This window comes from Carlito syrichta, unplaced genomic scaffold, assembly GCF_000164805.1.
Source record: "Carlito syrichta isolate Samal-C Ts95f unplaced genomic scaffold, Tarsius_syrichta-2.0.1 Scaffold314725, whole genome shotgun sequence".
Taxonomy (NCBI): Eukaryota; Metazoa; Chordata; class Mammalia; order Primates; family Tarsiidae; genus Carlito; species Carlito syrichta.
In genome coordinates, this window is record NW_007258821.1 from 304,570 (window position 1) to 316,658 (window position 12,089).

The following is a 12,089-nucleotide window of genomic DNA, read 5'->3' on the forward strand; positions in this document are numbered from 1 at the left end:
TCAGGTGATCCTTCTGCCTCAGCCTTCCAAGAAGCTGGAACCACAGGTATGAGCCACCACGCCCGGATGATTTTTTTTTTTTTTTTAATTGTAGAGCTGAGGGCTCGTCAAGTTGCCCAGGCTGGTCTCGAACCCACGACCTCACCAACACAGTTGCCGGACGTGGCCTACGGGAAGAAAAAAGAGGTGGCACCGAAGGATCACTTCCGCTTCCGCCGGCGCAAGCGCGTTCAGTTCTTCTGCCGCCGTGACTAAGATGGAAGCGTTCTTGGGGTCGCGGTCTGGACTTTGGGCCGGGGGTCCGGCCCCGGGACAGTTTTACCGAGTCCCGTCCGCTCCCGGCTCCTCCATGGATCCGGGGTCAGCGTTCTACGGGGCTCCGATCACGCGGACTCAGTGAGTTCTCGGCGCTTCAGCTTGCGGAGGGGGAGGGACCGTGGGGCCTGGGGCCGCCGGGGAGGCGACGCGGGGACCCCGGGGGCGCGCGCACGGGAGGGCGGCTCCGGGCGCAGAGGCCTGGAGAATGTGGAATGCTCGGCAGGAGTTGCAAAAAACCAGAAGCAGAACCCGATGCGCGAAAAGGGGGAGCAGACCCTTCCCTTGCGCTGTCTCCCCCTTTCTCGCTCCAGGAACCCCATGGTGACCGGGACCTCGGTCCTCGGCGTCCAGTTCGAGGGCGGGGTCGTGATTGCCGCGGACATGCTGGGCTCCTACGGTTCCTTGGCCCGTTTCCGCAACATCTCTCGCATCATGCGAGTCAACGACAGTACCATGCTGGGTGCCTCCGGAGACTACGCTGATTTCCAGTATTTGAAGCAAGTTCTTGGCCAGATGGTGTAAGTCACCTAGAGCATCGGGACTAGTTCCCAAGTGGGGAGGGGAATCCCGATTTTTCTTCCCTCAGAGGGGATGGGGGGGGGACTCGGGCTGCCGTGGAGGAATGGGAGAATCGTGGGGGATGGGAGCGTGTTTGCAAGAGTTTTCGGGCATCAGGGGTGTAAAATGGGGAAGAGGTGGTTAAGTTCTTTCGGAGTTGGGTGGAGACCCCGACTTGCGTCCTCCCTTTTCACAACCGATTTCTCTTAAGGATTGATGAGGAGCTGTTGGGAGACGGACACAGCTACAGTCCCAGAGCTATTCATTCATGGCTGACCAGGGCCATGTACAGCCGCCGGTCGAAGATGAACCCTCTGTGGAACACCATGGTCATTGGAGGCTATGCTGATGGAGAGAGGTTGATTTGAATACAAATAATTTACTTCCTTGACCACCCACCCTAGTGCCCGTGTTGTGTCGCCTCTGTCTCTTCTCCCCAAGTGAATCCCTCTTTAACCCAGACCCCATGGTCCCATTCTTCAGCTAAGACCAGAAACCTGTCTGCAGCTGGGCAGATAGGTGAAGTGAGTTTTGACCCATTGTGTCCTGTTAGCTTCCTCGGTTATGTGGACATGCTTGGTGTAGCCTATGAAGCCCCTTCGCTGGCCACTGGTTATGGTGCATACTTGGCTCAGGTAAGTAGTGAGCCTAGAGGTGGGAGAGAGGGGACACAAAAAAAAAATGAGTTAGTGGCTGTCTGTTCTTCCCCTGGAATTCTGACATGAGGGACAGGCTGAGCTCCCTGCAGCTGGGCAGATAGTTTTCTTTGTAGTCTGGAGGCTGGAAATGTTGACACTTAGATTCCGGTGACAAAATGGCATGTCTGGGAGTTGGTAGATGTGCAAAGAGAGGATCCTCTAGAACTTTCCCTTCAAGTGGGTCCTTTTGGTAAGCAGAGCTCATAGGGAGGTGGTCGGCAGAATGTTGTCTTTCTACTCATGTATGCTTCTACTGTAGATTTGAGATAAAAAAGCCTGTTGTTCAGCCTCTGATGTCTCCCGTGGTTTTCCTCCCCATCTCCCTAGCCTCTATTGCGAGAAGTTCTGGAGAGGCAGCCTGTGCTGACTCAGACTGAGGCCCGAGAGCTAGTAGAACGCTGCATGCGAGTGCTGTACTATCGAGATGCCCGCTCTTACAACAGGGTGAGGAGGGATGTGAATAAAAATGCTGGGAGCCTAATTGGCAGGCTGTGGGTACCTGCAATCCTGGATCTGTATGCTTTGAAGAGCATTCTGCCTCACTTGTGATACTTCTGTTTTCAGACTGGGGAAGAACTCTATATGACCTTTGACAAGGCCCCAGGGACTCTTCATTTAGGGGTGGGCATTGTCATTGAAAGCTCTTTGTCTTTCAGTTTCAAATCGCCACTGTAACCGAAAAAGGTGTTGAAATAGAGGGACCACTGTCTGCAGAGACCAACTGGGATATCGCCCACATGATCAGGTGATTGAAATTAAGTCAACTTTTTTTCCATCAGTTAATAGGAAAAAATGATCAATCAGCTGATTGATAATCCCAGCACTTTGGGAGGCTGAGGTGGGAGGACTGCTTGAGCCCAGGAGTCCAAGACCAGCCTGGGCTACGTAGTGAGATCTCACCTCTACAAAAAAATTAAAATTCAGCTGGGTGTGATGGCATGTGCCTGTAGTCCCAGCTACTTGGGAGGCCAAAGCAGGATTGCCTTGAGCCTAGGAGTTTGAGGCTTCATGAGCCATAATTGTGCCACTGTATTGCAGCCTGGGTGACAGAGTAGATCCCTGACACAAAAAAAGTAGTGGTAGAGTTGGGAGGTCCTTTGGCTTGCACTGAGCTGGGCTTTTCTGGAAGTCTCAACCAGAAAAATCTGGTGGAGAGGGTTTTGGTTGGAGGTAGAGCAGTTTTTAAGATTCTTTTACACTTCACAGTTTTATTATTCTTCCTTTTTTAGTGGCTTTGAATGAAATACAGATGCATTTTCCAGAACTGAAGTTGTACCCTTCTTTTAACTTTGAACCTTGCTGGTTCAAAGGTAAACTTTTCTTTTGTAAAGTAAATAAATTCTTCAAAATGCTTGCGGAGTGGGTTTATTCTGTTTGACTGGGTCACACCATGAGCAAAACTGTTGAGTCTTGCTGTGTGCCATTTCCCTCCTTGGTCAGAGAACCCTTAGGCTCTTATAGCAAACACAATTCTCTACATAATACAGAAGACTCACTAGCTTCCTCTTTGAGACTGTACTAGAGGCAGAACACAGATTTTCTGGTTAATGTTGGCTAAATGTGATTTTCATTAAAATACTATTTTTAGCTGACTGCAGTGGCTCATGCCTGAAATGCTAGCACTTTGGGCCTAGGAGTTTTAAGACCAGCCTGGGCAACATAGTGAGGCCCCATCTCTATAGAATGACAAAAAAGTAGCCACCTTTAGTCCCAGCTACTTGGGAGGCTGAAGCTGAAGGACCACTTGAGTCCAGAAGGTTGAGGCTGGGGTGAGCAGTGACTGTGCCACTGCACTCCAGCCAGGGCCACACAGTAAGATCACCCCCCAAAAAATTTTTTTTAGAGACAGAAATGTAGCACCTAGTACAGCTGCTCTGTATAAGGTTACCCTCAATCTAAAACTGACAGTCCCAATTCTTCACTCATCCAACCTTACCTTACACAGAAGAGTACCAAGTAAACAGATGATTGTAATGTTTCTTGTACATATATACTAATTTTCTAGCGCTGTCAGAAAATGTCTTACAATATTTATTTTTAAGTGTTGCTGTGAACCAAGTCCATCAGTTGGGGTACTAGCCATCCTTGGAATGGTGCTAAGCCTGAATTTTTAAGATGAATACCCTAGGTGATTCTCATGAATCACCTCTTAAGAAACTGGTATAGGCAGCAAACTAAAAAGCCATGATAGAAATTCGAAAGGTGAGCGAACTGAGGGAGAAATCAAACCACTCCTCCACTTGTACCATTCATAATTATGACAAACTTGCAAATGTTGAGCAAAAGAAAACCTTCCATTCTAAACGTCCACATATTCAGTCTCCACACACAAAGTAGTCAATAAATACATGTTTATTGATTAAACTGAATTATAAAAAACAAACAAAAAAAAACTTCCTTCTACTACTAAGCCATGCAGGCAGAGTCCACAAAGACAACTTCCTGGCCAAAACCCAGCTGATCCACTGTTGGTATTATGATCTCAAAAAAAAAAATTACCCATCAAGAAAGTCAGTGTGCAGAGGACAGGAACCCAGCTCTGCTAAGGCTGTGGCTGTTGCAAAGACTACCAAAGAGTAGGATAAGGATGCTGTAGGTAGCAGTGACCAATCATAGTTCTTGAACTTTCTCAAAGGCAAAAGATTGACTTGAAAGTCCACAGTCTCAATAAAATAGCATCAGGCAAAAAGCTGGGGAAGAGAAGCCCAGATGGATCCTTGGTTCAGTTTTCAGATGCCACGGCTTCACAGAGCTGGCTGAGCTGTTTCTGGGAGAAATTGTACCAGTTCACTATATTATAGTGTGCTGGAGGTTCAAAAAAACAAAAAGGTGGGGCTGGGAGGGGAGAAATGGGTGGTATCAAACGTCACACCTGTACCACAAGGCCCACGGTATGTTGAGCATTCCCCAGTCTGTAAAGCCTATTAAACAGGGTCACCTAGAAAAAAGCAAGTTTATAAACCCATTTCCCCTCATTTAATTAAATGTTCCACTTATGTACATTTTAAAGATGAACCATTTACAAGCTTGTGCAGGCTGCCTCCTTGGCTCACAGGAGGGAAACGCTGAAAGCCTCAGGATAGACAGAGGGGTGTAGCTGTGGGAGAGGTGGACTTGACTTTTTTGCTCCTTTTCTCTGTATAGTACAGTACATTTTGGTTTATAACCATGAGTACATACAATTTAAAAAAATCCCTCATGCAAATTGTAGAAAAAATTTTCTTTCCTTGAAGCTGGCAGTGAAAAATAAAGATTCATGTCTTTTTCTTTGTGCACACCCCTGTGTGTTTCTTCTTCTGGTCAGATTCTTCTCTAAGCTTTAAGAGAAACGGGAAAGCCACAGGGCAAGCTGGATTGCAACAGGTGGTCTGTTTTCTCTTCTTAGAGTTCAACACTCAACTCCTGGCACAGTGAGCTCCTGGCTGTAGGGCCTGTGATCTCTTGAACAGGAGTGCTCGCCACTTCACAGGATGAAGTTCAGAGCTGCCCTGGGGGCTCGCAAGATGAAGACTCACACAGGGAGTGGCTTCCACCCTAACCACACTCTGATCACCTCAGTACCTCTTGCTTGCTAATGACACATGTATGATCCTTCGTCCAGAGTGATGGATGGTGTGAGACCGGGGAAGGGGGCCAAGGGTTGCAAGTGCAAAGAATATTGTTTCTGTTGTGTTTTTGTTGGAGGGAGGGTGGTGAGGAAAAGACAAATCTATTCATCATTCTGGATAATTAAAGGTGGTTTCATGCATTTTTAAAGCCACAATTTTATATCTAGAGTTGCTGTAGAAACCAACATCTCTGGAGAGGGAAGGAAAGAAAAGGAGAAGGAAGAGAGAGTTCAGGTGGGATTTTTTTTTTCCATTTTCATTTTTATATAAAAGTGTTAAGACCACAATGAAAAAAGTTTTTTATCCATATATATAATAAACCAGTTTGTGAGCTACATATTTTTGTCTTTCCCATCTTCAGAAATGTTCTCACATTGACAATGGTTAGATAGCATCATGCCCAAAGACGTTGGCCACACAGTAAAACAAACGAACAAAAAAACCCAGAAATACTATGATACAATTGAGGTAAAAGGGGAAACAAAAAAATTTAACATTCGCCCACAAAGGTTTTTTTTTCTTTTTCTCAATTTTGTCAGAAAAATACCAAACACAGTGATTTAAATTTAAAAAAAAAAGTCACAAAAACCTGTTTTTCGCAGAAGTGGATGACCAATGGGCCAGCTCCCGGCTCAGACATGATCACTATTGGTTTTCCTAATAATCCACAAATCCACAGGGAAGTGTAAGTCAACATCGGGGGAGTGGTGGCGTCAAATTAAAAAATATAAACCAAGTACCCCACCTGGTATCCCCCTTTTCCCTAAATCCCTCTACCCTCCCTCATACTTTCCCACCCCCACTCCATACCCCCATGACCCCAACACTCAAATCTCCATCAGATCTAGGTCAGCTTCTTCAAAGCCATAGAAAGATTCGGTCTCACTTTCACCCTCAAAGAGCTGGTGAAGGCTTTCGGGCTCAACTGTCTCTTCAGGAGAGGACCTGGGGCGGGGCGTGGAAGCTGAGGGCTCCTCAGACTGTTCCCCACTCAGCTTCAGCTGCTCCTCCAGGGAGGCGATCAGCTCCTCCTGCATGTCAGCGTTTCTCGCAGGCGAGTTAATGTTGCCATCAGGACCAGGCAGAACACTAGCCACGAGGAAGGACCGCTGGACGAGCTCTGGACAGTCCCCAATGACACCTAGCACTTCACCCAGCCAGACCAGCACCAGCTGAAGCAGGACATCAGAATCGCATGCAGTGTCTGCCATTTCCCGAGCCTGCTCCTTCCACTTTTTGTGCAGGAAGTTCTTGACTGTTCGTTTGATGCATACGTCTAATGGCTGGATTTTGGAGCTACACCCTGCTGGGACCACCGCAGGCAAAGTGCTAGAGGCACTGAGCATAGCCAGCACCTCCTCTGACAAGTGAGTGCGGTGACAGTCCATCACGAGCATGCCTTTGCTGCGCTGGCAGGCGGTGTGCTTCTGCCACACTCGGGTTGACCACAGTTCCATGATCTCGTCATCGCTGTAGCCACTCTCCTTCGCCTCTAGCAGTATGGAGTCTGGCACATTAGCAGGCTGATCCATTTGCCCTCGGTAGAAAACCAGGGTGGGAAGGACAGTGCCATCTGCCAAAATGGCCAGCACTACATCACACCAAGGCTCCCCCGTGCCCACTGTCTGCAGAGCATTCTCCTTTCGGTCATCACTGCTCAGCACCTCCGTATCCAAGAATAAGGAGATCTCATCAATAGCCACGATCATAGACAAGGGTAAGTCCTGGTTGTGAATCTGCCGTTGTACAAACTCAATGAAGAGTCCTGCATTTTCTGCCACATCCTTAGGGAGGGTGTGGGCCACGGCTCTCCGGGCATGGGGAGTCAGGTGGTGTCGCAGCATGAAACGCACAGCCCACTCATAGGAGATCTTAAACCCCCCTTCCAAAGAACGTCCTATTTTGGTGGCCTTCTGAAATAAGGTCTCCTCATTGACAGGTAGCTGTTGCTCTCGCTGGATCAGCACCCACTCTGCTAACTTCTCTTCTGCCTCAAAGCTCAGGTATTTGCCCTCTAGATTCTCCCCCTGGGAGGCCTGGAAGCGTCGAAGCCAGCGCCGGATTCGTCGCTGGGGGTTTCGGAAGTGTTCAGCTGCCTGTTCTGTATTGCAGCACAGTGCAAACAGTACCACTCGAAGCTTCTTCACAGACAGTTGCTCCTTCTTGCCAACCCCACCGCTGCTGCCACCACCTGAAGCTGGCTCAGCTTCCTGGGTGATGGGGCTCTCTGCATCCTGGTCATCAACATGCAGGCATTCGGCCCCCTCTGCAGCCAGGGCTGGGAGGGCTACAGGCTGTGGGTGAGTGGGAGTTGGTGGTGGGGTTGCAGTTGAGGCTGGTGACGGGAGTGCCTGGGTCATGGGAGCTGGTAGGTCTTCAGGCTCAGCTGGGGTGGCCCCCGCAGATTTCACAGTGGCAGCTTTGTTCGGGGGGAAGGGAGGGGGAGGGTACATATTCTTCAAGTTCCGGTCATGCACTCGGTCACGAGTCTGGCCATGCCTAAAGGGATGGGGGTGGAAGCAAGGAGAGGAGGAAACTTAGTTAAACTAGAAACTGAAATGAATAATAGTAATAATAAGAATAGCCCGGCACAGTGGCTCACGCCTGTAATCCCAGCACTTTGGGAGGCAGAGGCAAGAGGATTGCCTGAGCCCATGGGTTCGAGACCAGCCTGGGCAACATGACGAGACCTCATCTCTACAATAAATCAAAAAATTAAAGCCAGGCTCGGTGGCTCAGCCTGTAATCCCGCACCTTGGGAGGCTGAGGTGAGTGGATTGCCTGAGCCCGCGGGTTCGAGACCAGCCTGGGCAACATGACGAGACCTAGTCTCTACAATAAATCAAAAATTAGCCAGCATGGTAGCATACGCCTGTGGTTCCAGCTACTTGGAAGGCTGAGATGGAAGGATCACCTGAGCCCAGCAGGTTGAGGCTACAGTGGCCATGAGTGTGCCACCGCACTCCAGCCTGAGCAACAGAATGAGACTCCAACTCAAAAAAAAAAAAAGTATGATAAGAACAAAGAACAAACACACTACACAACATAAATTAAAGTGTGAAGTGAGAGTCTGTTACCTTGAGTGAGATATCCAAGTGAGTGCTGTGGAAATGAAACAATAAAAACAGTTCATTGAGGAAACAAACCCTCCAAAGACAGCATCCTTGCATTTCCACCCACCATACAGCGACACACACTGCACATCAACCAAGCTCCTCACTCTTATGTCAATGTCAGGCTAGAATATTTCCAGTTTGGTGCAGTGTATCTAAACAGTGAATGGAGAGGCCAGGTAGGGATGCTCCTGACTCATATGATATGACCTCTTCTCTTTTCCCCCCACTGCTTGATGACCCCTATCTCTTCTCCTTACCCCGTGGCAGGATGCTGCTGGATCTGTGAGAGGGGTTGAACACCAAATGCTTGGCCATGGCATCTCCCACAGAAGTAACAAAGGTACAGGAAGTGCAGGCCAGCTTGGTTCCGCTAAGAAAGAGAATAAAAAGTAATAAGACAAATACAGCAGGGACATGTGAGAGTTCAGCTTTGAGGCTTAACAGAGAAAAGGCATGCCCCCCTTTTCTCCTCTTTCTCAAATTAATTCACATAACTGCCCCACCAAATAACTAAAAGGTTTTAGTGTGAACATTTGAAAAACCGAGAGACTACCAGTAAGTTTTTTCTCACCTCACAGAATTTTTAAACAAAGCCAAATACTTGGGACTCTTCCGTGGAACATGATTGCTGAGAAAGACAAAGAAAAATGGTATGAGTTATGGGGTTCTGCTGTCTAAGCTAGAAATTACCAGCCAATGACAATCCCCTACAAAAGAGATGCCTCTTTACTCCCTCCTAATCTTAACACAAGTCTGTTTTCCTATCACCATGCTTCTTAAATGTTAATATGCATCTAAGTCACCTGAGAATCTATTAAAATTCACATTCTGATTCAGCAGGCCTAGGATGGGCCAAGTGTCTGTGTTTCTAACAAGCTCCCATCGAATGTTACTGATCCTTGAGTAGCAAGGTCCTACGAAATTAAGAGCACAGACCACCAAAGCCAAATGGACATGTTCTGGCCTCATACCCTGCTAGGAAAGACGGACAAACTAAAGCTGAGGAACACGGAGCAGCCTATGAAGGAAGTGAGTTCTCCAGAACCTGAACTACCAATCAGAAAAATTGGTTCCATCACGACTTACTTGATCATGTGGTTGGCATAAGCTCGAGAGCAGCAGGTGCTGTAGCGACACAGGGAGCAGTGTACATAAGTAGGGAAATGATTAGGGAAATCTGGGATCTCAAAGCTGCACTCCAGACATGTCTGCCGGCCCATGACACTCCTGTCAAAAAGAAAGTTCTCGTTACTGCCTCAAAAATCCTCAAATTGTAGGATTTTAGATAACAGACCCTGCTAAAAGGCCACCTGATTGCAGTGGCTATCAGGTATAATGCTGCCCTCCCACTCCCACTCCCCCCCGCCCAGCACTTAAAAGAAGGCGCTGACATTTTCCTAACAGCTCTCTTCTGGATGTTGCGCTGGACAGGGGGATAAAGGAAGACAGGCAGAGGGTCTGTTGAGGAGGTCAGTGGTGCTGCCTCCTGCAGGGAGCTGGGAGGTGTATCACTGGAGGATACAGGAACAGTTCGTGGCTGCCCTCGGGAGGCTCGGATTGTCACCTGAGAGTCAAATGAAGGAACAGTTAGACATCACTCACTCTAAACCTTCAGAATACTGAAAATCTCTGTTCCATCCCTCCCTGGGTTTTTAAGGAAACGTGGCAAACTCTTTACCTTGGTGCCTGGTTTCAAGCCTTCTAGCTGCTTGGGTTTACGGAAAGTTTTATGGTGTTGAAGCTTGTGTTCAATTTTGTCCTTGGCAAAAAGAAACTGTAGCCGGCATTTGTTGCAGTGATAAACGTTTCTCTTCTAAATGGAGGGGGGAGGGGAGGAAAAAAAAATCCCTTAAAGCTTCCCAATGAATTTTCTTCTTTGAGGAGAAGGTGGATCAATGCCAACCATATCATTCTTCCCACCTTTGTTGATAACTTAATTGAGTAAGACGCAACATAACCACAAAACCTGCCACTGACAATCATTATGTCCCATTCTCCCAAAGACAAGTGGACTCAAGGCCAGGATGAGTCCTCAAACTCTCCCTTTCTGACTCACTTTAACAATTGAGAGGAGTGATGTGAGCTTTACTTGCCCCCACTGCACCTTTACGCTGTTTTCTCCCGGCCATTCTTACTTCTCACTTTATTAAAAGACAATATACATGGTGGGGGGGGATCATACTTTTTATTTTGTACTCTTCCATGCAAGTCTGCCTTCAACTCTGACCCTTAAGTCCCTTTCCACAGGAACAAACAACTTTGTTACTAGTTTCTCAAATATGCTTTCATGGACAGTGTATACATATAACTATATCACAAACACATTCCTATTCAATCACTACCTCCCTGTTTTTCCTTTACCTTTTTAGAGACGAGGTCTCGCTATCCTGCCCAGGCTGGACCTGACCTTCTGGATTCAGGCAATCCTTCTGCCCCAGGCTCTTTATTTTTTTCTCTTTTTAATACAAATGATGGCACTTGTCCATACCTTGCTGTTTTTCCACTTACCACATTGATATCTATTGGTATGTCTCCCTGTAAGACCATTTTGAAGATATAGTCTGCCTAGCACTGAAGTGCTTCAAAAACAAGACCCATGTCCATAGGTCGTCTTTTCTAGGGTAGCCAAGCACTGTAACCTTAGGCTGAGAGACAATTTCCAAGCCCGTTTGGAAAAACGTCTATGGTGGATGATCAGCAGTCACCATTGTGCAGAGCGGCATGTGAGCATAAGGGGGTCCGTGTTTGTGGCCCCATCTTGCCCTCCACTCAGGGTCCTCTCTTCTGTACCTTCACTCTCCTCTAGTGGCTGTTTTCTTACAGGGAGACATACCAGTAGATATCAATGTGGCTAGTCCATCTTGTAAACAAAAGACAACAAAAGCAACAAAGAATTTCTCTTTGCTACGTGTTCCCCCTGGATCCCTTCCTCCATAAACAAACTTCTTCAAAAATGTTTCCATTTCTTTACCTCATTAATTTGTTCCTGAAGTCTGACTTCCACCCCATCAACCAACACAACGCTTTCCTCAATGTTGCTGGATTAAAAGATCTGCCTCTGAATTTCTATCTTGCTTGACACCTTCCTATAACACATGGCATTTTGATCACAACTTTTTCTTCAAAACACTTTCTCCTCCTCAGCTCCCTTGGTTTTTCTCCAAGAACCACAGTGCTGGCTTCATAGAGAGTCCAAGGACCCTGTGCCTTCATCATATTCTTGAGGGAGTTGGGGGACTCAAAACACTTAGGAAGTTTAAAATCTACTGGATTTACATAATAACGATTCCTACCAAAAATTTATATATCCTAAATGTATTATCTACAACCCAAACATCTCTCCTAGGCTTCAGACCTTTTATCCAACAGCTACACACTTGATGTCCACAGATACTGTTAACTCAGAACATCCAAACTCATGATCTTCCCCTGCCAGATTTACACTCTGCATGGTTTCTACCTCAGTCAAACAGGCCCATCATTCATCTAGCCACCCATGACAGAATCTTAGGCACTATTCTTAGCAACTTGCTGCTTCCACCTAATTCATCTCTAAGTCATGAATATCAAATATTCTCTCATGATCTCCCAATTCGACCCTCTTACTCATTTCAAAAGCCAACAGCTACTATCCTCTTTCACCTAAACTACTGAAAAGGCCTTTGGGCTAGTCTCCCTAACTATGGTCTTACTTGCCTTTAAATCCATTCACCTCAGTGCAATCAGGGTAAAATCTTTTTTTTTTTTGAGTTGGAGTCTCACTCGGTCGCCCAGACTGGAGTGCAGTGGCC

The 12,089-nt window shown here is 47.1% G+C and overlaps 2 protein-coding genes across 8 annotated transcripts in view; one reads left to right on the top strand and one right to left on the bottom strand.

Moving 5' to 3' along the window:
* The first annotated feature begins 208 nt into the window (after window positions 1-208).
* On the top strand, window positions 209-2,928 carry PSMB4 (proteasome subunit beta 4). Of its 2 annotated transcripts, none has more exons than XM_021719459.1 (7): window positions 209-396; window positions 630-836; window positions 1,088-1,234; window positions 1,430-1,511; window positions 1,902-2,018; window positions 2,231-2,333; window positions 2,824-2,928. In XM_021719459.1, exons 1-6 carry the CDS (start codon window positions 257-259, stop codon window positions 2,321-2,323), a joined length of 786 nt encoding a protein of 261 aa, XP_021575134.1. In that variant the 5' UTR covers window positions 209-256; the 3' UTR covers window positions 2,324-2,333; window positions 2,824-2,928. The 2 variants fall into 2 exon arrangements, with proteins under 2 accessions (XP_021575134.1, XP_008069991.1); XM_008071800.1 differs by having other exon boundaries at window positions 2,231-2,319; window positions 2,804-2,928.
* Window positions 2,929-3,909: 981 nt separating this feature from the next.
* The window catches only part of POGZ (pogo transposable element derived with ZNF domain), a 43,917-nt gene continuing 35,737 nt past the window's right edge, over window positions 3,910-12,089 (bottom strand). For 3 of the 6 annotated variants that reach the window (XM_008071801.2, XM_021719457.1, XM_008071803.2), the window contains 7 exons: window positions 9,977-10,111; window positions 9,690-9,862; window positions 9,385-9,525; window positions 8,870-8,926; window positions 8,556-8,668; window positions 8,260-8,284; window positions 3,910-7,681 (listed from right to left, as the gene is read on the bottom strand). In XM_008071801.2, the coding sequence (XP_008069992.1) occupies window positions 6,010-7,681; window positions 8,260-8,284; window positions 8,556-8,668; window positions 8,870-8,926; window positions 9,385-9,525; window positions 9,690-9,862; window positions 9,977-10,111 (2,316 nt within the window). In that variant the 3' untranslated portion in view covers window positions 3,910-6,009. The remainder of the gene's footprint in view (window positions 7,682-8,259; window positions 8,285-8,555; window positions 8,669-8,869; window positions 8,927-9,384; window positions 9,526-9,689; window positions 9,863-9,976; window positions 10,112-12,089) is intronic. The other 3 variants (XM_021719456.1, XM_021719455.1, XM_008071802.2) reach the window with 1 other exon arrangement.